Raw genomic sequence first — 26,451 nt, 5'->3', positions numbered from 1 at the left:
TCAAATGTTTCTCAAGCTTTATCTGAACAAAATTCTTCTCACTTTGTTGCCAAAGTTGTTAACAAGAAATCACATTGACTCATTGATGTGTTGGCTCCTTTCCCTTACTTTCTGTTGCTTTCCAAAAGCTGAGACTGGAAACTAACGCTCACTGAGCACCTGCAATTGCCTGGGAGTGTTCTAGTCGTGTGTGTATTTTTGTGTGTATGTAATCCCCTTACAGCTCTGCAAAGTAAGAATTGTTCTCCCTGCTTTACAGAAGAGATCATAAGATGATTGAGACTGTTAGATGTTAACTTGCCAAAAGCCACACAGGAACCAGGTCCTTTTGATTCTTTACATTAAACCATGCTTTGATCTTGGAAACACATTGTAAGGTAATAAATCAATAGATATGGATAATTCACAGACAAGATAATGGCTTCTAAAAAATATGGAAGTTGATTATTTTTATCTGTGAGCCAAAGTAAGATTTATTCTAAGTATTCCACAAATTTAGATAAGATAGAGTATATGGCTTCTAGACATCCAACATAGAATTGAGTTTGTGTTATCAGTTTAAGATTTGGTTTTGCTGTAAGGTGCCCACACTTTGAGGAACTACAAATAATTGTCTATTCTTATTCTGATCAGAATGTGTAATGTGTTGTCCAGTTTGGGATGAAGAATTTATTGTTTCTAATCTCATAAGAAACTTGTCATACATGTGAGGGAGAGAATTAAGAACTGAGTGTGGGGGATGGAACTGTGTACATTTTGACGGGATCCATTATGTAGCTCTTGAATACTGTCTTCAAAAATAAGTTACACTATAAAGGTTGTTTTAGACTTTTAAAGTTTTCTCATTGGTTTTTTAAAAATTTTAAAACTTGGTTTTAAAAATTTCTTAATTGTGTGCTGAATACAATTTTCTTTTTCACAGAAGTACGAAAAATTACATGTATAAACACAGAATCCTATGTGCTTGAGATATAAGTAAGGTTACTAAAATCACACTTGAAAAATGTAAATGTTATAAAGAAATTGTCTCATTTCTATTAATATGAGAACTGTGTCTTCATCTTTATTACCGTTCTAAGGTCAACTCAATGTAGATTTTACTTGCTTATGGTTTCATATTTTAGCTAAATAGTAAAATAATATGGATATACATTTTGTTGTGAATTATTCATACTTTCCTTATTTGGAACTTTTATAAATATGACATAGAGACTGAAACTACAAGGAACAAAATGCAATATCAATTCTACAGTTGTGGCAGCACTGCTATCAATTTGTTGATAGTGGTTAACACTTAGAAAAACATTTTTAAAATAATTTCACATAAGTACTGTAATTCATTAGCTATCTCTGACATTTTACAGTTTGAAATAGTTTATTTTCTTCTTGGTGTCTTCACTAAAACCCAACATCTTCGAGGGCAGGAACTGTATAATTTTTGCCATTGTATTTTGAGCACATAGCATGGTACTTGTCTCTAAATAGATACTATTGTTAAAAGTTGGTTTTTTTTTTTAAGGTAATATTTTATAGTGTATGCTATGGTACAATTCAGTTTGTGACTTTTGCTAGTTTATGCCACTTACAGTTAGCAAAACCACTTCAGCAGTTCTTGGAATGTTGTGAAAAGTGATAAAAATCTGCAACTTATTCCTTTATTCCTCATTTAAAATCATCTACCCCAGTAAAAACATGTATAAAAGAGCTACTTCTGCACCACTTTTGAGAATAGTGTTATTTCAGTGAATGGATGTAGTGACCATATTGTAATGCATGTAGTGAACTGTTTAAGGCAAATCATCTACACTAAAAGACACAGGAAATAGTAATATAATTTCCTTTTTCTTTTTAGAGCAGTATACAAAGATGCTGATTTGTATTTATTAGACTCTCCTTTTGGATACCTAGATGTTTTAACAGAAAAAGAAATATTTGAAAGGTATGTTCTTTGAATAACTTGCTTATAATGCTTATGCTAAAACACAAGAAAGAAAGTCTATCCCATCATAGATTGCATTTTACCTCTTGAGAAATATGTTCACCATTGTTGGTATGGCAGAATGTAACATGGTATTAACTCAAATCTGATCTGCCCTACTTGGCCAAGAGTCAAGATTGCTTTCATTAAAACCTTTTCTGACCACCTCATGCTAAACCAGTTTCTCCCATTGCTGTACTGTTATAGCAATTGCTATCTATGTAGTTTTTGCAGTATCATTGCCTTGTGATATATATTACTTTAATTGATTATTATACTTAACATTCTTATTTACTTTTTTGTGTATTTTACTCTGTCTTCTCCTTAGATAGTAAACTTCTTAAGAAAATACATATGCTAAGTGTTTTACTGGTTTAATATAGGCGAATGCTTAGACCACTCATCTACCTCAATACTTCCTTGGAGATCTCCTCCTCAGTCACACAGAGCTCAGGAATTATATTTCCTTGGAACTCCTGTTAGGGTCCAATATACATGAAATTCCCTAGACAGACAGACAATCAGTATATGGCTTGATTTCAAAGTTTCAAAATGGTTTCATGGACTATCAAATAGTTTATTGGGAGAACAGTTATATACTCTTCTAGAAATAAAGATTTTAAGCAATAAAGATGTATATGTGTATAAAATGGCTGGATTATTCCTAGAAGTACCTTTCTTAGAATTTAGTTAAATTTAATATCCAAGATACTATCTTTACAACCCTGAGACTGTGAAAAGTAACTTCTATCAATATAAACTTTACTACATTTGTATTGTGTTAGTGTGTTACAGTACAAACTAGAACAATGTATCTTTCTATATGATATATTACATAATGCCTTAAAAAACTGGTATTTCTTAGATGATTCTAGTCAGGATTTACTTCTAGAACAGATTAAAGTTTTATTAGAGGAGAGTCAAATTAATTATCCAATTCTCAGTTGTTATTGTTGCTGTTTTATTTTTAGCAAAACAGATTAGTCTTAATGTATGCACTTGAGAAATAAATTGGTGGTCAGCCTAAAATGTAAACAAGAAATTAATAGAAAATTTAAAGAACAGCAGAGCTCTGACATTTAAAAGAAATGAAGTACAAATCTCTAGGGACCTTAAAGGTCATCTAATAATTTCCTCATTTTCGAGATAAATAAACTGAGACCCAGAGGATAAATGATTTGCTCAAAGTCAAATATCTACTTAATATAGGAAATTTAATTTCATTCTCAGTCTGTTAACATGCAACTTTTCAATATAGCATGTTATTTCATGCTATCAGAATTCACAAGGTACCAATTCAATTACTACAGAGTACTTATAGAATCATTTAAAATATAATAAAATTGTATGATAGAGATTATATGCAATAAAACATTAATAAAATGCTAAAATACAAGACATTATTGCAATAAAGTGTTTATAAAATTGATATTTATATATTTTTGTATCTTAAAGCTGTGTCTGTAAACTGATGGCTAACAAAACTAGGATTCTGGTCACTTCTAAAATGGAACATTTAAAGAAAGCTGACAAAATATTAATTTTACATGAAGGTAGCAGCTATTTTTATGGAACATTTTCAGAACTCCAAAATCTACGGCCAGACTTTAGCTCAAAACTCATGGGATATGATTCTTTCGACCAATTTAGTGCAGAAAGAAGAAATTCAATCCTAACTGAGACCTTGCGCCGTTTCTCATTAGAAGGAGATGCTCCTGTCTCCTGGACCGAAACAAAAAAACAATCTTTTAAACAGACTGGAGAGTTTGGGGAAAAAAGGAAGAATTCTATTCTCAATCCAATCAACTCTATACGAAAATTTTCCATTGTCCAAAAGACTCCCTTACAAATGAATGGCATCGAAGAGGATTCTGATGAGCCTTTAGAGAGAAGGCTGTCCTTAGTTCCAGATTCTGAGCAGGGAGAGGTGATACTCCCTCGCATCAGCGTGATCAGCACTGGCCCCACGCTTCAGGCACGGAGGAGGCAGTCTGTTCTGAACCTGATGACACACTCAGTTAACCAAGGTCAGAGCATTCACAGAAAGACAGCAGCATCCACACGAAAAGTGTCACTGGCCCCTCAGGCAAACTTGACTGAACTGGATATATATTCAAGAAGGTTATCTCAAGAAACTGGCTTGGAAATAAGTGAAGAAATTAATGAAGAAGACTTAAAGGTAGGTATAAATTGCTTGTGGGTATTTCACCATACAGGGTGCAATTGAGTAGAATGCAATATGTAGCATGTAACAAAATTTACTCAAATCATGGGATTAGGATAAGGTTTATCTTAAAACTCAGACAGTATGAAGTTCATTAATTATGCAAGCAACTTTAAAATGTAAAATAACAAATGATTTCTTTTTGTGATGGACATACCTCTTCCCATAAAATGGGAAAGGATTTAGTTTTTGGTCCTTTACTAAACCAGTGATAATTGTGACTATAAGTTAGAAAGCATCTACTTTATTACCATCTTGAACCCTCTGTGGGAAGAGGTACAGTATAAGTAACTGTATAAATAAATAGTAGCTTTCATTATTTATAGCTCACAAAATAATCTGTATGGAAGTAGCTTATATAAGGTATATAAACATTTAGACTCTTGATGGGACTCACATTCTAGTTTGTGTATCAGTCTTGCCTGAATTTAGCTAGTGTGGGCTTTTTTTATCTTGTGAGTTTGCTTTATACATTGGGTTGCTAAAGAGATTTCTTTTAGAGAAATGAAGCTCAACATGTACCAGTGCCAATCTTCAGACAGAAAGTTTGTTATATTAGGTCTTAAGAATAAAAGCATTTTATTTTTAAAACAAGAAATAATGTAAAAAGGAGAGTTTTTGTTATTTTAGTAGAAAACTTAATGCCTTGGATGAAATGAGCCATGGGCAGGGTTGTAATTAATTGATATATTTAATAGTATAGATCATTTGAGAATAATGTGACCTTTGACAAGACACAAGCCATTAACATCTCTAAGCTGAAGTTTCCTTCTTTGTAAAATGAGGGAATAAAATAGATCCCTAAACTGCGTAATTTTAGAATTTCCATACTTTACGAAGGTTTCCTAAACGATAATTCATCTATATAGTGTTTTGTTTGTTTGTTTGTTTGTTTGAGATGGAGTCTCACTCTGTCACCCAGGCTGGAGTGCAATGGCGTGACCTCGGCTCACTGCAGCCTCTGCTTACCGGGTTCAAGCAATTCTCCTGCCTCAGCCTCCTGAGTAGCTGGGATTACAGGCATGCACCACCACACCCAGCTAATTTTTGTATTTTTAGTAGAGAAGGGGTTTCATCATGTTGGCCAGGCTGGTCTCGAACTCCTGACCTTGTGATCTGCCCCCCTCGGCCTCCCAAAGTGCTGGGATTACAGGCATGAGCCACCGCGCCCAGCCTGAGCCACTGTGCCCAAACCATTTATATAATTTAATATCAATCTAAATGAATTTCTCAATCCTGAGCCTAAAAATTTAGTTGTAAAGAATGATAGCCTTGACTAATAATAGTTTCTATTTATGGATTGCATCTAGTTCTAGGTGGCATACATTTAGTCCCCACAACTACCCTGGAAGGTACTTAAAATTTTTCACATTTGCAGATAAGGAAATTAAAGTTCAGAGAAGTTCAGCAACACGCTTGAATTCAGGCAGCTCCTAGGCTGTTAATGGTGGAGTTTGGGTTCCAATTCAGATCTGTCTGACTCAAAAAATGCATACTCCTAACCAGTGCACTATATCCCAATACCGTAGGACCTCTTCTTTGTGATTCATAGTGCTTTCCTATGAGTTTTGTTGATCTTGTGAGAAACAAAACTATGTTTTTCCTTTGGACTATCTGGAATCTCTCTTTTTCAAAATTTTGAAATGTATCGATATGCCAAAAGACAAAGATTTCTAGAGGAATAGGAATATGCCTAGGATGAGAATTATGTAATTTAAATCATAGTTGCAAAGAGAGATAGTCCTAAGTTACTAAGGAATGTTCAAACACAAATGGGCTTTCAGTCTATTGGAAGACCTTTATAGTATATACAGTGCAGTATACTGACCTGTCCTTGTCCATGGACCCCTGAAGAAACAGGTTAAATCAAAGAGAGTTCTGGGAAACTTCATTTAGGTGGTATCATTCATTTGATAAAAGGTATGCCACTGTTAAGCCTTTAATGGTAAAATTGTCCAATAATAATACAGTTACATAATCAGTGATACATTTTTAGAATTTTGAAAAATTATGGTGTTTCTCAGTTTTAATAAAGCTGTGTTGCTCCAGTAGACATTATTCTGACTATAAAATGACATCATACATGGCATTTATACTGATTTATATTTGTTAAAATACACTTAGATTCAAGTAATACTATTTCTTTATTTTCATATATTAAAAATAAAACCACAATGGTGGCATGAAACTGTATTGTCTTATTGTAATAGCCATAATTCTCTTATTCAGGAGTGCTTTTTTGATGATATGGAGAGCATACCAGCGGTGACTACATGGAACACATACCTTCGATATATTACTGTCCACAAGAGCTTAATTTTTGTGCTAATTTGGTGCTTGGTAATTTTTCTGGCTGAGGTAAGAATGTTCTATTGTAAAGTATACTGTGATTTAAAGTTAAATTAAGATAGTTTTGAAGGATGTATACATATATATGCACACACTTAAATATGTATATATACACATACATATATATGTATACATGTATGTGTGCATATATACACACATATATAACTATGTATAAGTATGTATATATTTATATATTACATATATAACTATGTATAAGTATGTATATATTTATATATTACATATATTTGTGATTTTACAGTATATAATAGTATAGATTCATATAGTTCTTAGCTTCTGAAAAATCAACAATTAGAATCACTATTGATATTTTACTATTTCGTATTACATATAAAATATATTTAAATACAAATATAAGAAGAGTTTTTAATAGATTTTAATAATAAATGTTAAGAGATTCAAAAACTCAAAAGTAGAAGGCTTTTATTTGGATTGAAATTAAACAATTAGAATCACTATTGATATTTTATTATTTCATATTACATATCAAATGTATTTAAATATAAAGATAAGAGTTTTTCATAGATTTTACAATAAATGTTAAGAGATTAAAAAACCCAAAGTAGAAGGCTTTTATTTGGATTGAAATTAAAGGCCAGGCATGGTGGTTCATGCCTGTAATCCCAGAATTTTAGGAGACTGAACGGGGAGGATTGCTTGAGCCCAGGGGTCGAGACCAGCCTGGGCAACATAGTGAGACACTGTATCTACAAAAACATTAAAGAATTAGCTGGGCATAGTGGTGTGTGCTTGTATGCTACCATTTACTAAGGAGGCTGAGGTGGGAGAATCGCTTGAGTCTGGGAGGTCAAGGCTGCTGTGAGCTGTGATTGTGCCATTGCATTCCAGCCTGGGTGCCAGAGAGAGACCGTATCTCTAAATAAATTATAAACAACAACAACAACAACAACAAAAACACTGAAAGCAAATCTGTATTAAATTTTAAATTCATTTGACTCTAGATCATGGGTGTCCAACCTTGTGGCTTCCCTGGGCCACATTGGAAGAAGAAGAGTTGTCTTGGGCCACACATAAAATACACTTACAATAGCAGATGAGCTTAAAAAAAGAAAAAAAAGTCCATGCATAATCTTTGTGATATCTGCCACCACAGATAAGCATAATAGTCCTCTCATTCAAAAGGTTGGACACAGCTGCTCTAGATATTTTATTGTTAAATATGCAGGCAATTACTATTTAAATGAAGATTTCTTCACAAAATGAGATTAAATATGTATTAGTGGCTTAGCATTCATTTTAGACAACCCTTTTAGAGAGTCAAATCACACACTTGCTTACAGAAATTTTGTCTTCAATGTCCCCATTGTGGTTTCTTTACCAAGCCTCTACTGTTCTTCACACCGCCAAGTTAAAAAAAAAAGAGTGGGGGCGGAAAGAATGAAAATTGCATGGTAGGCCCCAAGTTCAGATCCTCATCAGCACAAGAGGTGATAGTAGAAAAATAGTAATTTTTAAAAAGTATGTTCACAATTATACAACTAAGCAATTCATTCACCAGTGTTCACAATTCTATTGCCTTCTTTGAGCCAAAATTTCCATAGTTTTTCTTTTAGACTAAGCTCCTTTATGATACCATTGTGCCCATTTCTCATTACCATTGAAATGTATCATGAGCAAGTCACATTCTGGTACAACTGCTAATCCAGGATGACAGTTTAGTTTTTTAAAATCCAATTGAGAGTCTTGTACTCATGACCAGAGAACCTAAAGAAAGGTTAAGATACATTTCGTCCTTGATGTAAGTGGTTTATCTATTTTTAGTTTTCCTAAGGTTCAAATTTCAATTTAGATTTATGTTTTTATAGGTTAGGTAAAATATGCTTCCCTTTTGAAATATGAAGTATGTAGTCTTTTTAAAAACTTCTTCAAAGCTGTTAAAGTGAAAAAAATTAATTTGGTCTATTCAGTTTGTTAGCACTTATCATTTTGGAAAGAAAGTGACTCTACTTTTGTATTTTGTAACATTTTCCCTGCTATAGGGCAGTATCTTCTGTAAGTTCTTAGACATTAGCACCGAAGAAATAGGCAAAAAAAAAAAAAAAAAAAATCTATTATGTTAATTCTTAGAACCCCAGCTTGGCAGTGCATCATTGACTAGATGGAGAAGAAATGAAAATAATACATTAGGAAGCAGTTTCCTGGTTCTTTTGAAAACACCTAGAGAGTCTTGTTGTTGACTGGAATATCTGAAGATCCTTTTTAATACTTTCATTCTATGATTGTTAAGAATATGTTATAGAACTGCTTTATCCTGTTTCTTTATGACTTCCGTTCTGCTTGTTGATTAGAAATCCCTGAGTGGCTTTACATTATTAGTAGTAGATATGTAGTATATTCCCATAATACCACTGCTGCTATTGACTAATAGTAATTATTTTAGGGCAGCTTTATGACAGTTGGTTTATGTTTTAGGGTGTCATTTGACTTGTGAAGCATTGAAATCTGGATATTAAGCATGCTGTTTTCTATGTGGTATGGAATGATTCTTAAAGCCCTGAGAAAATTGAAAATAAAAATATTTTTCCTTTTTACCCTAATCACCTATGACTGTCACTCTATCATAAACTGAATAAACTTTATAACCTGAAAACATTTTGAAAATGAAATGACAGAACTTGCTTACTCTATTGTTTCTATATGTACCAAATATTTTTAAAAAGTATTATGCTAAGTCCTTGAAAATATTTTGTTCTAGTCAATATAAGCAGTTTAGGTTGGTAGTTCTATGTGGAAACAGCCACGAAATAATTTTATATTATGATGACTAGACCAGTCTTTGAACATTACTTTGGTTATAGTTCCATTAGTAAATTACGGAAGGCAATCTCACTCTGTCATCCAGTCTGGAGTGCAGCAGTGGTGTGATCTTGGCTCACTGCAACCTCTACCTTCTGGGTTCAAGCAGTTCTGGTGCCTCGGCCACCTGAGTAGTTGGAATCACAGGTGTGCACCACCAGGCCTGGCTAATATTTTTTGGCATTTCTAGTAGAGATGAGGTTTTGCCACATTGGCCAGGCTGTCCTCAAACTCCTGGCCTCAAGTGATGTCCGCCTTGGCCTCCCAAAGTGCCGGTATTACAAGCGTGAGCCGCTGTGCATGGCCTGAAACTTATAATTCATTTCCATTAATATTAATCTCGCCTTTTCCAGTAATTAATTGGTTTCACAGGTATTAGTCCCCTATAATCATTGAATGGCAAATGAAATTATTTATAGCAAATAAACAGATTAATTATCTGCCAGCAGGCTGAGATTAGTTTCTTTAAAAAATGTTTATTATTTAACACATTCAGCTGTGATCTTGGCTTTCTTGTGAGGTTCAGTCGTTTCTATTGAATAAAGGAGATAAATGGCAAAGAATTTACTTCAGTGAAATTTGAATTCCATTAACTTAATGTGTTCTCATCCAAATAATAGTACTTAGAACAACTATTACAGCTGCTGGACCCGGGAACACAAAGCAAAGGAAGATGAAATTGTGTGTACATTGATATTGGTACACACATCAAATGGTGTGATGTGAATTTAGGTGAAGATGTTAGAAAAAAATCAACTGTTTTCTTGTTCCTTTCCAGGTGGCTGCTTCTTTGGTTGTGCTGTGGTTCCTTGGAAAGTGAGTATTCCATGTCCTATTGTGTAGATTGTGTTTTATTTCTGTTGATTAAATATTGTAATCCACTGTTTGTATGTATTGTAATCTACTTTGTTTCATTTCTCCCAAGCATTATGGTAGTGGAAAAATAAGGTTTTTTGTTTAAAGGATGACCATTAGTTGGGTAAGGTAACACATACCTGTAGTCCTAGCTCCTCCACAGACTGACGCAAGAGGATCACTTGAGCCCAGGAGCTCAGGGCTGTAGTGTTCTATCATTGTGAATAGCCACTGCACTCCAGCCTGGACAATATAGCAAGATCCTATATCTAAAATAAAATAAAATAAAATAAAATGAATAAATTGTGAGCATGTACAGTTCCTGCAGTTTCTAAAGAATATAGTTCTGTTCAGTTTCTGTGAAACACAATAAAAATATTTGAAATAACATTACACTTTTACAGTTTTCTTCAAATGTTTTAATTTAATAAAGAACAACTCAATCTCTATCAATAATGAGAAAACATATCTATTTTCTTGCAATAATAGTAAGATTTTGAGATTAAGGGTGCACACTCTTCTAATGCAATATATTGTATTTCTTTAGACTCAAATTTAGTTCCATTTACATGTATTGGAAATTCAATAAGTAAGTTTGGCTGCCAAATAACAATTTCCCTTTTGCTTTACAGCACTCCTCCTCAAGACAAAGGGAATAGTACTTATAGTAGAAATAACAGCTATGCAGTGATTATCACCAGAACCAGTTCGTATTATGTGTTTTACATTTACGTGGGAGTAGCCGACACTTTGCTTGCTATGGGATTCTTCAGAGGTCTACCACTGGTGCATACTCTAATCACAGTGTCGAAAATTTTACACCACAAAATGTTACATTCTGTTCTTCAAGCACCTATGTCAACCCTCAACACGTTGAAAGCAGGTACTTTACTAGGACTAAGAAATGAAACTGCTGATCCACCATCAATAGGGCCTGTGGTTTCGTTGGTTTTCTAATGGCAGTGCTGGCTTTTGCACAGAGGCATCTGCCCTTTGTTGAACCTCCTTTTGACTGGCATGCACATTTCTCAGATATTATAGGTTATCATATGTTGTTGCTCCTAATATTTCTGTGTTAGATAATTAGAGTAGCTAGGTTTGTAAGAATGTGATGTTGGTGGGACTGTAGCAGCACAAGAAGGCCCTTATGGGTCAGTCATACCTCTCTTTTCAAATACGTGGTCTAGCTCTCTTCTGGGCATCTTGTTGCCAATATATAATATTGTTCAAAAGGGCAGGAAACTTAAAGTGATCAAAGAAAATATGTTTTTTTGTATTGATTAAGTCTTTTGATGGGGTAGAATAATCTAATTTCATGTAACTGCTCAAAGTTATATGGTAGGGGGGATCCCAAATGTATTTTAAAACTATTTTTGTATTATCATATTTGAAGTAACAGAAAGTTATAGTAGTAAAATAAAGATACTAAAAATTTTAAAAACTAATAAGATACTTTGGAAGAAATCAATTCTGTTGATTCCTCATTAGACAAATTTGCACTGAAAGACTGAGGTTAATAAGGATTCCCCCAAGTTTTTTCATAGCAACCTGTGAGCACTTTCTCTGTTGAGGCATTTACTCTGTGATATGAAAAGATGAATAAGTCACAGTTCTTGCCCTGGAGGAGGTCACAGGTGAGAGGAGGAATTGACACAGAAACATTTGATATAAAGCAAGGAATAAATTCCAAGACTAAAATTTTCAGGAATCTGGAAAACTCAAGATAAGAAAAACCCATCATATTTTCTGGATGACAAAATTTCAGTGTTATAGTATGTAGGAAGATCTTGATATTTATTCTGAAGCCCATGTGTGTTGCTGAAATCTTGCCTCATTTGGATATACTCATCACCATCCTCTGTTTTGGAGCTAAGAATTTTAGACTCAAGATGTCCAATTAATTGATCCATTGATTTTATTTTTTATGGAAATCTGAGACCCAGAGCAAGCAGGGGATTTCTCGCACATTTCTAGAAGAGTCAGACATGAGCCATGTGGCACAGTGGAAAGAACATGAGCACTGCCTGAGCTCTGAGTTGGCGCTATAAGAGCAGTGATCATGGGCAAGTGACCCTCCTGAGCCTTGGCCTCCTCACCTGTTAAGTGGGGAAAAGAATATTTCAGAGGATCTTTGTGAGAATGAAACAAGGCAATTTACTTGCCTGCTACATAGCCAGTGGGAAATCAATATAAGTTCCCCGTGGTTCCCTTCTGTGGGGTGTTGTTCCCACAGAGGGTGCACTGGCCATTCCACCTCTTCTTTTCCAAGCTCCTGTTTCCCTTTAATGCTGTTCATAGTTGGTTCCAAACCATTTGAAATATAATAAGCACCAGGATGGTTTTTCTTTCCACCAAAGCAAATTTCATTTTCTAAACACTGTTTATAAATACCAATGGCTATTTTTTCAATTTTTGATTATCATGAAAAGATACAAATATATTTAATTAAATATGCTAAAGAATGTATTAATAAATATGTATTAAATAATTCCTACATATAAGGCCTTTTTTCTTGGGGCTATGGGTGATACAAAATAAGTGTGGCATGATCCCATTGACCTCTAGCAATTTATAACCTAGAAAAAGAGTTAAGATATGTTTATAAGTTCCTGTGATATAAGACATGCATATAGTCATTATAACAGAGGTGCAAACAAGATGTATTAAGTATATCCAGAGGAGGAAGAGATTAATCCCAGCTGGAGAAAACACTGATGTTTTCTTGCAGCAGGGGCATTTGAGTTGAGCAAGGGAGGAAACAGATTTTGACAATGAGAGCTAAGGGGAAAGGGGTTTCAGGTGGAGGGAACCACATGGGGAAAGCAGGGAGGTAGGAAAGTGTAGAGTGTGTTTAAAGAATAGACCAGTTTGGCTGAAACAGGATATTTGAGCAGAGGAAGCTTGTACTAAGTAGGTGGGTTGAGGCCAAATTATGCAAGGCATTAAATATTAAACTAGGAATTTTGGACTTTATCCTGCAGTTTATGGGGGGTAAACGATAAGATTCAATATCACTTTATTTGTACAGTATTATGTTACATTTTATCAAATTGTTTGTTTAATTCCTGTCTAGACAATGAATTTCTCAAGGACAAGGAGCATGGCTTATTCACCTCAGTTATTTCAGTGCCTAGTATTGTGCCTGGTACATAGTAGACACTTGTATATAACCTTTTTAAATTGAAGCAACAAGTTATCAACCTTACAAATGTGAATCCATGATTCAGATGACAGGTTGAAATGTAGATTGTCCACGAAAAGGGTAGAAAGAGAGTATGACAAGGGAGGACCAGACAGTGGGGCAGGCAGGGAGAGAGAGCAGCCAGGGTTTTGGTAGAGGTATGTCAAAAAGGTATGGAAGTCAGAGGAAAAGGAGACCCCTATGTTATGGAATACAAATGGAAGAGATGGTGACAGCATATCCAGTAAGTTGTCATTAAATGCAAGGTTGCACAAATAAGATTGTAATAGCAGGATGAATACCCACCTATTCCTAACATAATTTATAGTAAAATCTATTTCAAAGACATTGGTTGTTACTTGAATCTTACAGGAATCTGAAACTTTTTAAAACGTTTAAAAATACAAGACAATAACTTGAACATATAATTATTTAGAATGTTTGGAAAGAAACAAAATTTTCTAAGTCTTTATTTATCTGATTACATGCTAATTCTTATTTGGGTTCTGAATGAGTCTACTGTGATCCAAATTTAGTATTGAATATATTGATATATTTTTTGAGGAATTTGTCATCTTGTATATTATAGGTGGGATTCTTAATAGATTCTCCAAAGATATAGCAATTTTGGATGATCTTCTGCCTCTTACCATATTTGACTTCATCCAGGTATGTAAAAATAAGTACTGTTAAGTATGTCTATTTGCCATGTTGTTTTTTAAATAATAACAAAAGCAAATGCAATTTCGTTTTCAATTTTTATTTGATTGAGAGTTGAAGTCCTGTCTATTGAATTAATTTTGTGATTATCCAAAGCCTTCAAAATAGACGTAAGTTTAGTAAATTCAATAACAAGTCAGAACTGTTTATCTGGCCCAGACCTGAGGCCATCCCACATTTAGATGTAATAGCTGTCTACTTGGGAGTGATTTGAGAGGCACAAAGGGCTATCTTTCCCCAGATCACTAATACAGGCAAAAGGCCTGTATTAGAATGAAGATGGATTCCCTGGGTGGGTTACACTTGAAACTAGCCTCACCGTGAACATTTTGGCACAGAGTAGCTAGCCCATTCCCCCACAGTAAGGAAGGGAGAGAAGCAAAGATAAGTTTTTGAACAAAAGAAAGGGGAAAGAAAAATCTAGGGTTTTATGAGGGCTGTCCCTGAGTGATAGATGTGAGTAGGCCTCCAGGGAAGCCTGGCTCAAAGGCTGACTCTTTGGGTTGGGGTGACTGACTGGTGGTGAGAGTGGAGAAGAAAAGGGCAGTGGAGGAGGTGAAAGTGACCTTGGGACATCAGGTCTCCATAAGTGACAGGATTTAAGGAGTGTTGTAAGCTGTGGTTGTTGGACCAGGTTTGAGCACAGCTTCCTGAGCTTCCTGACTGGTTTAGGTCAAGCTCCAGAGAGCAAATGCCACAGTCTCAGTGATCTCCCTGGAGAAACAGTTGGAATAGGATGCTGCCCATGTTGGGATGAGTCATTGTCCCCTCTTGCTCTTTCCCCACCCCTGCAAAATAATAATACTGTATTTGATTGAACATATAAAACAAAAGAAGTATTATCACATAAGTGTGTATATATAACCAACATTGGCAGGTGCAGAAAAATCAGACTGTCAGCCTCATCTGAAATGATTGACACAAGTATATTTACTGTTCCAAGTGAACTTTGGCATTTTGGATATCCTTCAGTTGTTCTGTTTAAAGATATAACTTAGAAGCAGCTGATGGAATATTTAAATCCATGCTTTGAATTCATGCAAAGAAACATGTCCTGTGTCACTAAATGCTGACATTTGTTTTTCATGTTAAGAGTGTGAATAACTTGTCCCAAATATAATATTATTACATCAGATAAAAATTGGAATGTGAACCTCTTGACTTGATTTTGAAAGTATTTGCCAATGGTGCCTCTTGATAATTATTTGAGGCTCACTTCAGAACTCCTCTGTAAGAGTTAATTTTTAAATATTCATTTTATAAATAAACATTTTTGACATACATGATGGCTCTCAAATTTTTTCTTTTATGCCAATTTGAATCACTTCTGCTCAACGTGTTTGTTTTTTGTTTGTTTGTTTTTAAATTGAGACGGAGTCTCACTCTGTCGCCCAGGCTGGAGTGCAGTGGTGCAATCTTGGCTCAATGAAACCTCCGCCTCCTGGGTTCAAGCAATTATCTTGTGTCAGCCTCCAGAGTAGCTGGAATTACAGGTGCCCACCACCATGCCTGGCTAATTTTTGTATTATTTCACCACATTGGCCAGGCTGGTCTTCAACTCCTGACCTCAAGTGATCCACCTGCCTCAGCCTCGTAAAGTGCTGGAATTACAGGTGTTAGCCACTGCACCTGGCCCGGTTCAACTTTTAATGCTAAGATTCATTTGTTGTTGTTTCACAGATGATTAAGCAGAGGTCTTTTATATTAATTTACCTATTTTATTTGTAAGAGAGTCTCATATTAAGAGAGCATAATATACGACAATCCAAATACAGTACAAATTTGGTTAATTTTGATTTTGTTAAATGATTAATCACAGGGGTCCTTTAAATTGTGAACTCCTCTGATTATACTTAATTGTGTTATACCTCTGGTTATACTTAATTTCAAACAAATAAAATTTAATTCTATTCATGACATTTCAGAAGCAGATCTGTTGCACAAAATAAAGCATACCTATAAGTTTTCTTTTTTAGAAAATATTTCTGTTCACTCTATTTTCTATTACTTTTCTCTTTTAAAATTTTTAATTTTATTGTGGCAAGTCCACTTAACATGAGGTTTACCCTCTTAACAGATTTTTATGTGTAAAATACAATATTGTTCACCATGGGCAAAATGTTGCACGGCAGATCTCTGGAACTTACTCATTTTGCACTACTGAAATTTTATACCTGTTGATTAGTAACTCCCCATTTCCCTCTATCCCCTGTTCTGTTGCCCATGGTTCTGTTCTTTGCTTCTTTGAGTTTGAGTATTTTGATATTTCATATAATCTTCATTCTATTTTCTAACTTTTGACAGTGTTCTGACAAATTTGCTTTCTGGATTGGAGCACTGTATAGTGAAAATTGAAAATCGGGGTTATTTTCTGCAGATTCCCACTATTTTACCCTGAGCAGACACTTATCTTGAAGGGTCTCAGGTTTGTCACTTGTAGAATGGGGAATATAAACCTAATAATGGTCCCTTTCAGTTCTAAAGTTATATCAGTTGAAAATGCATGTGTCACTTATGGAAACTGGTAGAGAACTGCCTCACTGAATAGCATACGGATGTTATAAAGTGTTTATTTTTTTTCCTTTCTGCTGACAGTTACTTTATTTATACTTTATTCAAATGGGTTTTTGTGAAGTAAGTGTTGGCAGACTTTGTACCTTTTAAAAATGTATGTATTTGGTGTAATGTAGAAATATGGAATTTATTAAGTATGATTTATTTCAATGTTAAGCATGAGAAAATATGCTCCAAAAGGTTAGATAGCTTGCCTAAATGACAAGCTTGTATTTCAAGCAGAACTTTCTGAATCAAAAGACTCCAAGATGAACGCCCAACTTTCAAAAACTGTCTAACCAAAATAAATCCTAAGATTTACCTTCATACTAAAATTATTTAAAAAGTTTATGTTAAATTAATATTCACTTAAAATGTATTTATCATACAATACTTTAAAGTGCCTGGGAAATGAAAATATCCCAAGATCAAAGAACACCATGTTTTCAAAACTTCAAAAATGTTATCAGTGACGTGAACAATTTTTAAAATTTTCATAGAGCCTATGAAAAATGTACTTGCAAATGGTTACTTTCCGACTAGGAATAGAATGGGGAGAGTATTTAGAAATAAATCACTGACACACTTTGTCCACTTTGCAATGTGAAAACGTTTACTCACAAACATGTTTTCTTCGATCTCACAGTTGTTATTAATTGTGATTGGAGCTATAGCAGTTGTCGCGGTTTTACAACCCTACATCTTTGTTGCAACAGTGCCAGTGATAGTGGCTTTTATTATGTTGAGAGCATATTTTCTCCAAACCTCACAGCAACTCAAACAACTGGAATCTGAAGGTATGACAGTGAATGTGTGATACTCATCTTGGAAAAAAGCTACAAGAGCTATCTGAGATTCTTTATTGTTAATCTACTTTTCAAAAAAAATTCTGTTTTTAAACTTTCACATCATATAACAATAATTTTTTTCTACATGTATGTGTCTATAAAAGGAAACTGTATTACAAAGTACACATGGATTGTTTTTCTTAATTAACGGCCATGTGACTTCATTTTGGTTTTAAAATGGGTATATAGAATCTTACCACAGTTGGTGTACAGGACATTCATTTGTAATAAACTTATATCAATTAAATTTAAAAATGATAGTGCTGCTATTACTAAAGGTTTCTCTGGGTTCCCAAATGATACTTGACCAAATTTGTCCCTTTGACTTTTTGTCTTCGGACACCCTTCCTTCAAGTATTGGAGCTGCCATTTCATGTTCCCCCAAACTCTACTTGAGCTGTTAGGGAATCACATTTTGCAGTGACAGCCTTAGTGTTGGTGCATTTTCAGGCAATAATTTTTCAGTGTATTTCTGCTTTGTAGATTATTAGCTAAATCAAGTCACATAAACTTCCTTAATGTAGATACTTGAAAAAATTGTCTTAACATTTTTTTCAGTGATAATTAATTTAGAATTAGCCAGAAAATTCCCAGTGGTAGCCAAGAAAAAGGAATAAATGTTGGTGGTGATTTTTTTAAGTTCCCATCTCTAGTAGCCAAGTAAAAAAGGAGGGTAGCTCATTAATAAAATAACAAATCACATCTATTCAAAGAATGGCACCAGTGTGAAAAAATCTTTTTAACCAATGACATTTGCGATATGATTACTCTTAATTTAGTCTTTTTCAGGTACATGGTGTTATGAAATTGCATTCTGTGTTTATGTTATTTGCAATGTTTTCTATGGAAATATTTCACAGGCAGGAGTCCAATTTTCACTCATCTTGTTACAAGCTTAAAAGGACTATGGACACTTCGTGCCTTCGGACGGCAGCCTTACTTTGAAACTCTGTTCCACAAAGCTCTGAATTTACATACTGCCAACTGGTTCTTGTACCTATCAACACTGCGCTGGTTCCAAATGAGAATAGAAATGATTTTTGTCATCTTCTTCATTGCTGTTACCTTCATTTCCATTTTAACAACAGGTACTATGAACTGATTAATTTTAGCTAAGCATTTAGTAAAAACTTTGTCAATGAATAAAATGCTGCATTCTTATAGGTTATCAATTTTTGGTATCTTTAGAGTTTTTTTGGAGTTTAATAATTAAAAAATTTGTTGGTTTATCATTGAACAAATGATTTCTTTGAATTTCCATTGTTTTATTGTTGAACAAATAATTTACTTGAAGTTGGATATATATGGTATTATCCCTGTTTTCACAGTTTTAAAAACCAAGGCACGCAGATTGTCAGATAGCAATTCTGTGATTGAAGGGGAAAAAATGTCACCTCTTCATACTCATATTGATGAAGAGTCCTAGCTTCAAAATTAATAGATCCCTAAAGAAGGGAAATGAAGCATCTGCATTCACACGCGCACACACACACACACACACACACACACACACACACAGTTCCCCTTGTCGGTAAGTTTTGTTTTTTAAATCTCTACTAGGTAAAATTTGTTATCTAATTGCAAATTTTGCACAAAGTAAAACTGTCACAGAAAAGAAAGGAAGTCTCATGTTTTTCAAAAGAAAAAATAAAAGAAAGTGCCATGTGTTTTAAACACAAATGTTCTGGATTGATTTTAGGATCTTTAGTGAAAAACAAAGTATTTCATAATAAGTAAAATAAAAATGTATGTAGGTAAATTTGTTTTCTCTAATTTAAGAATTTGAATTTCTGAGTATTTATGATAAGTATTGAAGTAAGTTGTTATATGTGACAGTGAATATTGGCAGAGTAAATGCCAAATCAATGCCAAATCTGGGGGATCATTTGATTGTAGGAACAGAATTCTGCTCAAACCAGAAGCAGGCATTTGTTGGAGTTACAGGAAGGCCTCAAGGAACAACGAGAAGGTGGTGCCATTTGACTCTTAAAGAAGCTGGAACAGGCACAAGAGAGTCAGCTGCAACTCTTCTTCTTCTTGAGTCTATATCTGTCCTGGGTCCATTCCTTTCTGTGACTGCTTCATTCCTGGCTCTCTCTGAATTAACTGGCTTTCCTGGTGTACCAGGGCTATGCCACATTGACTTTATGTAGTGTCTCCATTCTGGCCTCCTGAATTAACTGGCTTTCCTGGTGAACCAGGGCTATGCAACATTGACTTTATGTAGTGTCTCCATTCTGGCCTCCTGAATTAACAGGAGAGCTCCTCTGTACAATTGCAAAGTCCTGGAGAGAACAGAAAACAGGTTCCTTTTGGCTCAGGGGTCCACCTGCAGTCTACTCCACTGCTATGAGGATAGTGGGTTCGCCACCTTTGTTGTTCTCTCAGCTCAGGCAGTGGGAAATGACTCTATGAAAGGAATATACATGGGCAGGCAAATGTACTAATCCTCATCAGTACTGCAATTTTAGACAACTTTAAAAAATTCTTTTAAGTTATTTGAAAATGGGATCAAAGAAGGCTGAATTACATAAATGAAGATTTGTTAACAATTAATTCAAACCAATATAACACATGCTATACCATGGTTGAGTGTGATTGAGTCTTGATTTATTAGGGGCAATAATCAAAACATTTAACAATCATTATAGTACAGAACTTACCCATCAAATCAGATGGTCAGCCAGAGTGGATGTTGGTCACCCAGCTATTATTATCCCTGGCTCGACTGGTCTTCAGCTGTGTTAACTTGCAAACGTTAATTAGCTCTCTAAGCCCCTCATTTTCCTCAAGTGTAAATAGACACAATAATATTACCTATTCCATAGGTGTGGGTGAATATTAAATGGGATGATTTGTCCAAAACACTTAGTATAGTGCCTGGTCCATGGTAAATACTAAATAAATGTTATCTGATTTATTATTATTAAAATTTTATCTTCTCATCTTAACCTTCAGAACCAGCAATATATTGGGGTCTAGATAAATCTAACCTATATGAAAATAATTTAGTATTACCTACAGATATATGCTCTGTATATTATGCCTTCTGTTAGAGGAATTGCAGAAACAAAAATTTCAATTAATAATAAGAGAAATTATTTCTCCCAACTGTAGAACCTTTTGACAATTTTATCATGCATTACAGGTGTAAGATCTCTCGATTGGGACTTGATAGTTTAACTTTATAATAATTTAAGAACATTCCTCTTAGAGAATTTTTATGGCCATAATACTGAATACTTACGAGTTTTAATTAGCGGTCCTTTTTAGCCCTTAAAAAAAATTTATTGTAATTAAACACTTAAGTATCATTCTTCCCAGGTGCACTAATCTTTTTTTTTTCTTTTTTTCTTTTTTTTTTTACATAGAGGGTATTATTTTCTCTTTCCAAATGGCAGACCTGTTAGTTTTCTGACTGTCGGGTGAAGTTCTAAGTCCATTTACTTCCCAACAGTATGCAATTAACAAATGTCCTCCTTGCAAAGGCACAGAGCACATCTAAACATCTAAGCATGCAGATGCTGTTTGGACACACTATTCCCCTGCTTTTGGTTTCTTTGTAGAGGAGCTCATCTGGATACAGGATATTTTCCCATTGCCCATTCTAATATTTGTTCTCTTATTACTTAGAGAATAATAGTAGAAGAGACAAATATGGTACCTACCCAATACCAACAGCACCTCCAACATCAGTAACATTTTTTAAAAAGGGCAACACTTTCCTAATATTCTATCACTCTTTGATTTAAAATCCTGGTTGAATACTTACTATATGCAGAACATTATTCTATTAGTAAATGCTGTGATGAACTGATACTTAAAAATTGTTAAAATCAGCATAAAATTGAAATGTAAATTTAATAACATGAGGTTCATTTATGTCTTTTGTGCATCTATAGGAGAAGGAGAAGGAACAGTTGGTATTATCCTGACTTTAGCCATGAATATCATGAGTACATTGCAGTGGGCTGTAAACTCCAGCATAGATGTGGATAGCTTGGTAAGTCATTATCATCTTTTTAACTTTAATGAAAAAAATTCAGACAAGTAAAAAAGTATAAGTAATAGCATGAGGAAGAACTATATACCCTATATTGAGCTTAAGAAATAAAACATTACAGATAAATTGAGGGTCACTGTATATCTTTCATTAAATCCTTATCTCTTCTTTCCTCCTCATAGATAGCGACTATAAAGATCTAATACTGCAGTGAGCATTCTTTCATCTGTTTCCTTGTTCAGGATTTTCTAGGACCAATACCTGGGAGTTGTACTACTGGGTCATAGAATTCACCCATGCTTAACTGAGTGGTGCCAAATTGTCCTCAGGTCTGTTGTACTGACATATATCCCCATCAAGAGAGTGCAAGAGTTCTCATAGCTACATATCTTCAACAACACTTGGTGTCTGATAGATGTGAAGTGATTGCTAAAAATGTAGGGCATCTGGATACATAATTATTGGCTTTTGCTGTTCTCTTACATTAATTTCTTATTCATGTTGATTACTCATTTGTCACCTAGATTGTTTTTTCTTCCTTAATTAATTTGTAGGAATTTATGAGTTATGGATTGTCAGCTCTATACATTTCAAACATAATCCCTCAGTCAGTGGCTTGGCTTATAAAGTCTTTTGATGAAAAGAAGATTTTAAGTTTAATAAAGTTCAATTTATTGTCTTTTCCTTTATGTTTTATGCTTTTGATATCTTTATTAAGAACTCCTTCCTTATCTTGAGCTCTCAAATTTAGCAGCATAACATTTTTATACTATTATTTAAGTTTTTTTCACATCATTTAGTGATAGTGCCTTTCTTATTCCTAAAGTGCTTATCTTTGCCTTCTCTTTTTCTGCTTGATAAATATTGCCACACATTTGTATACTGTATTAGTGTGTACAAAGACCACATTTTAGTTGTGTTATTTCTCTCATTTTGGTTTTCTAGAGTGCAGAGCCATTAATATTATAGTAATGTTTGTGTGCTAATACCATATCAGGGGCACAAATCCCATTGCAGCAGGACTGAGAAATTAAAGGAAATGATGCACATTTACCCATTTTTATTAAAAAAAACCAAATGCATAATTTTCAATCAGACTATGTGGTTGGTCTGGATAGCTTCATCATTGAATTTTTAAAGTATTTTTGTGCTACTGTATTTAAAATTATTCATTCAGCACTGCTTTTGTAGATGGCTTAGAAACCCAAGTTAAGAATGACTGTGCAACACTATTATTATACTCTTTTTAAAATTACGCTTTTTGCTTAAGTGTCTTTCCTTGTTCTCTGAGACAGTGTTCGTGTTCCCAAACCACACACAGTTATTCAGCTATAAAATTTGTATGATCAACTCCTGTCAGAACAAAGAGCATTATAAAAAATATCTCCAGGGAAAAGAAAACCCTTTTAATGCTCTCTTCTGGTCCATGTGTCTTCTTCTTTTCTTTAAGCATTTTCATAACACATTGAGCTGTAATTTAATTGGAACATGATTTATACTAAAGTTGGTTTCTTTACCTCTAACTTTTTTTTTTAGTTTGATCAGCTCTTTTTAGCTTCTGTGGTTCTGTCTTTAATTCCATTCCAGTATGCTTTTGGAGTTGGGTCTCATAAGTGCATAGAAATGTTTCTGTTGGAAAACAGCAGGAGAATATTAAATGAATATTGTGCTTACATCTATTTAATTCTTTGCCCAACCTTCTACAACTTTGACTTTATATTTAAGCTCCTCATGCACTTACATGTTTCTTTACCTAAAAACATCTTTTTACCATGGATGTATACAATTCCTTTCTCTTTGCTATATTAATTTTCTTGGTTTACATGGTAGCCTCTACACATTGATGTCAAAACCTCTGTTTGGTGCATTTCTACTCTGCATGTTCAATCTCCATGAAAGTTTCTGTAAGGCATTTTCATTCCTCTGGTTTTTCACATGTGCATCCTGGCTTTGTGACCTGTGCTTTGATATTGTGCCTTTCATCTTGTGGCACTGAAGGATCTTTGCAAGGACCTATTATGTTATAATACAGTCTATGAAAAGTATCAATATTTGCACTTGATCACATTTTAAAAATCACATTCTTTTGTTTGAATATCAAAGCTAATATGTGAGTTATTTCCCTGCCAAATAGCACAAGTAGGCTTTCCTGGATGTTTATGGGCATTAATCTGGTTATTGATTCCCATCATACTGCTGTTACCCATGCCATTGCTAAACTTATACAGTAACTTTTTTGTTTTCACCTCAGCATATGTTGAGAGTAGGAAATAGATATGACTGTGCCCTCAAATTTTACATTTGTATGATGTTAATCCCAAAGGTCCTTGTGACTTCTGAAGTAAAAACTCAGTGTTGTCATTTTACTTACTGAGTTGTTAACTGAATTTAGCGTTGAGTTTACAATGGAGTAAACAAGGTGTTTAGTTTGATGTATACTTCTACTTTTTCAGAAAAAAATGTTTATACTTGGAAAGAATAGTTTATTTACCCAACTGGCCTAGTTTAGACAAGAACACAAAGTCAAATGTCAACATAACTCTGAAGTTATAAAAATGACAGTGTGGCTTTTTTTTTTTTAACCTTCCACCTGGTGCTTAGGCCAAAGTGCCTAGCTTTCTGTAGCGCTCAACTAATAAAGGTAATGCTTTGATAACATTTAACCTCGAGTTGCATTGTGTCTATGATCACATATCTCAAATATTGGTACACAAAACTGTACAACAACCTTTTTTATTAGATTTTCCTACTAAATTCCTTATTATATTCCCTAAGATAGCTTTTTCCCACCTTCTTCTCCCGTCTCAGGTGCTCCAATAATTCCAACTCCTGCACTTTCAGCCAGTGACTTTATTATATCTTTTTTAAAAACTTAAAAAAAATTTCTGATGCAACCAGAAAGAATTTTCTCGTTTCTCTCCGCTGGTTGCACCAGCCTACTGCACCTCTCCTCATGCACCACCTTCTGCTGGTGTTCTTGCTCCTATATTCAGGAGCAAGTAATATGCAATACCTCCCTCTTCGTGGGACCTTTCTCATTAGCATAAAAATACTTTCCCTTGATCTCCAGCTACTATCCCGTTTCTTTGACTTATATATAGCAAAATATCTGAGAAAGGACAACTTTCCATCTTTTCCTCAACCTACTTCCATTTTTTTCTCAATCCACTTTCATTTCATTGTTTTCCTCAACCCATTCTTTCCACAACCTACTTCATTTTATTTCCATCAGCACCATAACTCAGGATCAACATCTTGTCAGAGCCAATTTCCTTGTCTCCCTTAACAGCTCCAGCAGTATTTATGCCATAGACAAGTTCTTCTTGTGATACTTTCTCTCTTGCTTCCATGACACTTCTCTCGCTTCATTTTCCTTCTACCTCTCTGGCTCCTCCTTGGTCCCTTTTCCTGGCCCCTTCTCTCAGCCCTGTTCTACTGACACTCTCTAGCTGTTATTTTCTAAACCCATGCTTCAAAAACCGTCTCTTGATGAATCTTGGAAGGCCGAGGCAGGTGGATCACTTGAGGTCAAGAGTTTGAGACCAGCCTGGCCAACATGGTGAAACCCCATTTCTCCTAAAAATAACAAAAATTACCTGGCCATGGTGGCATGCACCCAGCTACTAGAGAGGCTGAGGCACGAGAATTGCTTGAACCTGGGAGATGGAGGTTGCAGTGAGCCGAGATCGCGCCACTGCACTCTGGCCTGGGCGATAGAGGAGACTCCATCACACAGACACACACAAAGAAAATAAACCATCTCTTGATGAATCATAAATTCGTATCTCTAGTTTAGACCTCTATCCTGCTCTCTAAATGTGTATCCAGCTCTCATCTTGACACCACCATATGTTCATAAAACACAATTACAGAATGTCTTTCAGTAGGCTTGACATTTGAAGGCATGAGTTTCTGTTCAGTATCTCCTTAAAATATACCCAGGGTCTCAGGAGACTATTAAAACAGGACAAAGCTTCTATTCTACTTACTAATGTGTCTGGCCTTATTTGGCAGGTTGGATAAAAAGTCATCTGAACATTGTCACTTTATGAATAATATAGTTTAATAGTTTGTGAATCACCCCTGTAATTTAATAAATAGTAAAATTATCAGAATCTAATTTAATAATTCCTGTTGGAACACCCCATGTTAGGGGATTTCCAGTTATTTCAATTGATATCTCAATGCTTTAAAAAGTGTTTATTTCTATTAATAATTCACTCTTTATTTTAACATAAATTGTGGCTTCTATCTCTATTCACTTCAATTGTACTTCTCATACCATTCTATAGACGGGGTGAAAAGAAAAGTGTTGATTTTTTAAAACTCCATACCTCAAATACTATATGAATTTATAGTTGTTATTGCTAAAGCAATTATCTTATATTTTTTCCTCCAAAAGAAAGTTGTGTGCTGGTTTATTTTCTTCAGACTCATAAGATGCCTTCAATTTTTAGTAACATAAGTCTTCTCTTTCTCCTATTCTTAGCTACTTAAGCGTTATGTAACTTAAATAAGCACTTAAGATTTCTATCTGTATGAACGAATAAAGATTAAATAAATAAGATCTAGAAAGGGTGACAAGGTGATGCTTCAAACTGAACCATACCAAGCCATCTAGTGACTGATAAATTACTCACACTCATAGTCACATTGTTGGAAAGAAGCCATTGACAATTCAGTTTGTTTCAAGACTGTCTACCACATAATGGGCACAACTAAAAGATTACTTTTTGTCTTTTATTGTTTGTTTTGTTGATCAAGTGACTGATTGTACAATGACCAACAAGAAGTCTGATGTGTAAAGAAAAGGGGAACCTGGCTTTTCTACCTTACTCCTGTTGCCTAATTCTGAGCATGTGGATATTATTCTGTTTCTTTAATTCTCCCAGAGAAGCAGCAGAT

At 34.5% G+C, this 26,451-nt stretch overlaps 1 protein-coding gene across 4 annotated transcripts in view; it reads left to right on the top strand.

Annotated features, from left to right (window-relative positions):
• The window catches only part of CFTR (CF transmembrane conductance regulator), a 185,301-nt gene that overhangs the window by 107,861 nt on the left and 50,989 nt on the right, over nucleotides 1-26,451 (top strand). For all 4 annotated transcript variants that reach the window (XM_021935087.2, XM_031664846.1, XM_031664845.1 and 1 more), the window contains 9 exon segments: nucleotides 1,853-1,939; nucleotides 3,434-4,157; nucleotides 6,432-6,560; nucleotides 10,165-10,202; nucleotides 10,874-11,124; nucleotides 14,012-14,091; nucleotides 17,342-17,492; nucleotides 18,404-18,631; nucleotides 21,446-21,546. In XM_021935087.2, coding sequence (XP_021790779.1) covers nucleotides 1,853-1,939; nucleotides 3,434-4,157; nucleotides 6,432-6,560; nucleotides 10,165-10,202; nucleotides 10,874-11,124; nucleotides 14,012-14,091; nucleotides 17,342-17,492; nucleotides 18,404-18,631; nucleotides 21,446-21,546 — 1,789 coding nt within the window.

The sequence above is a fragment of the Papio anubis genome, chromosome 4 (genome assembly GCF_008728515.1).
Source record: "Papio anubis isolate 15944 chromosome 4, Panubis1.0, whole genome shotgun sequence".
Classification (NCBI taxonomy): Eukaryota; Metazoa; Chordata; class Mammalia; order Primates; family Cercopithecidae; genus Papio; species Papio anubis.
This window is presented reverse-complemented; position numbering and strand designations above follow the sequence as displayed.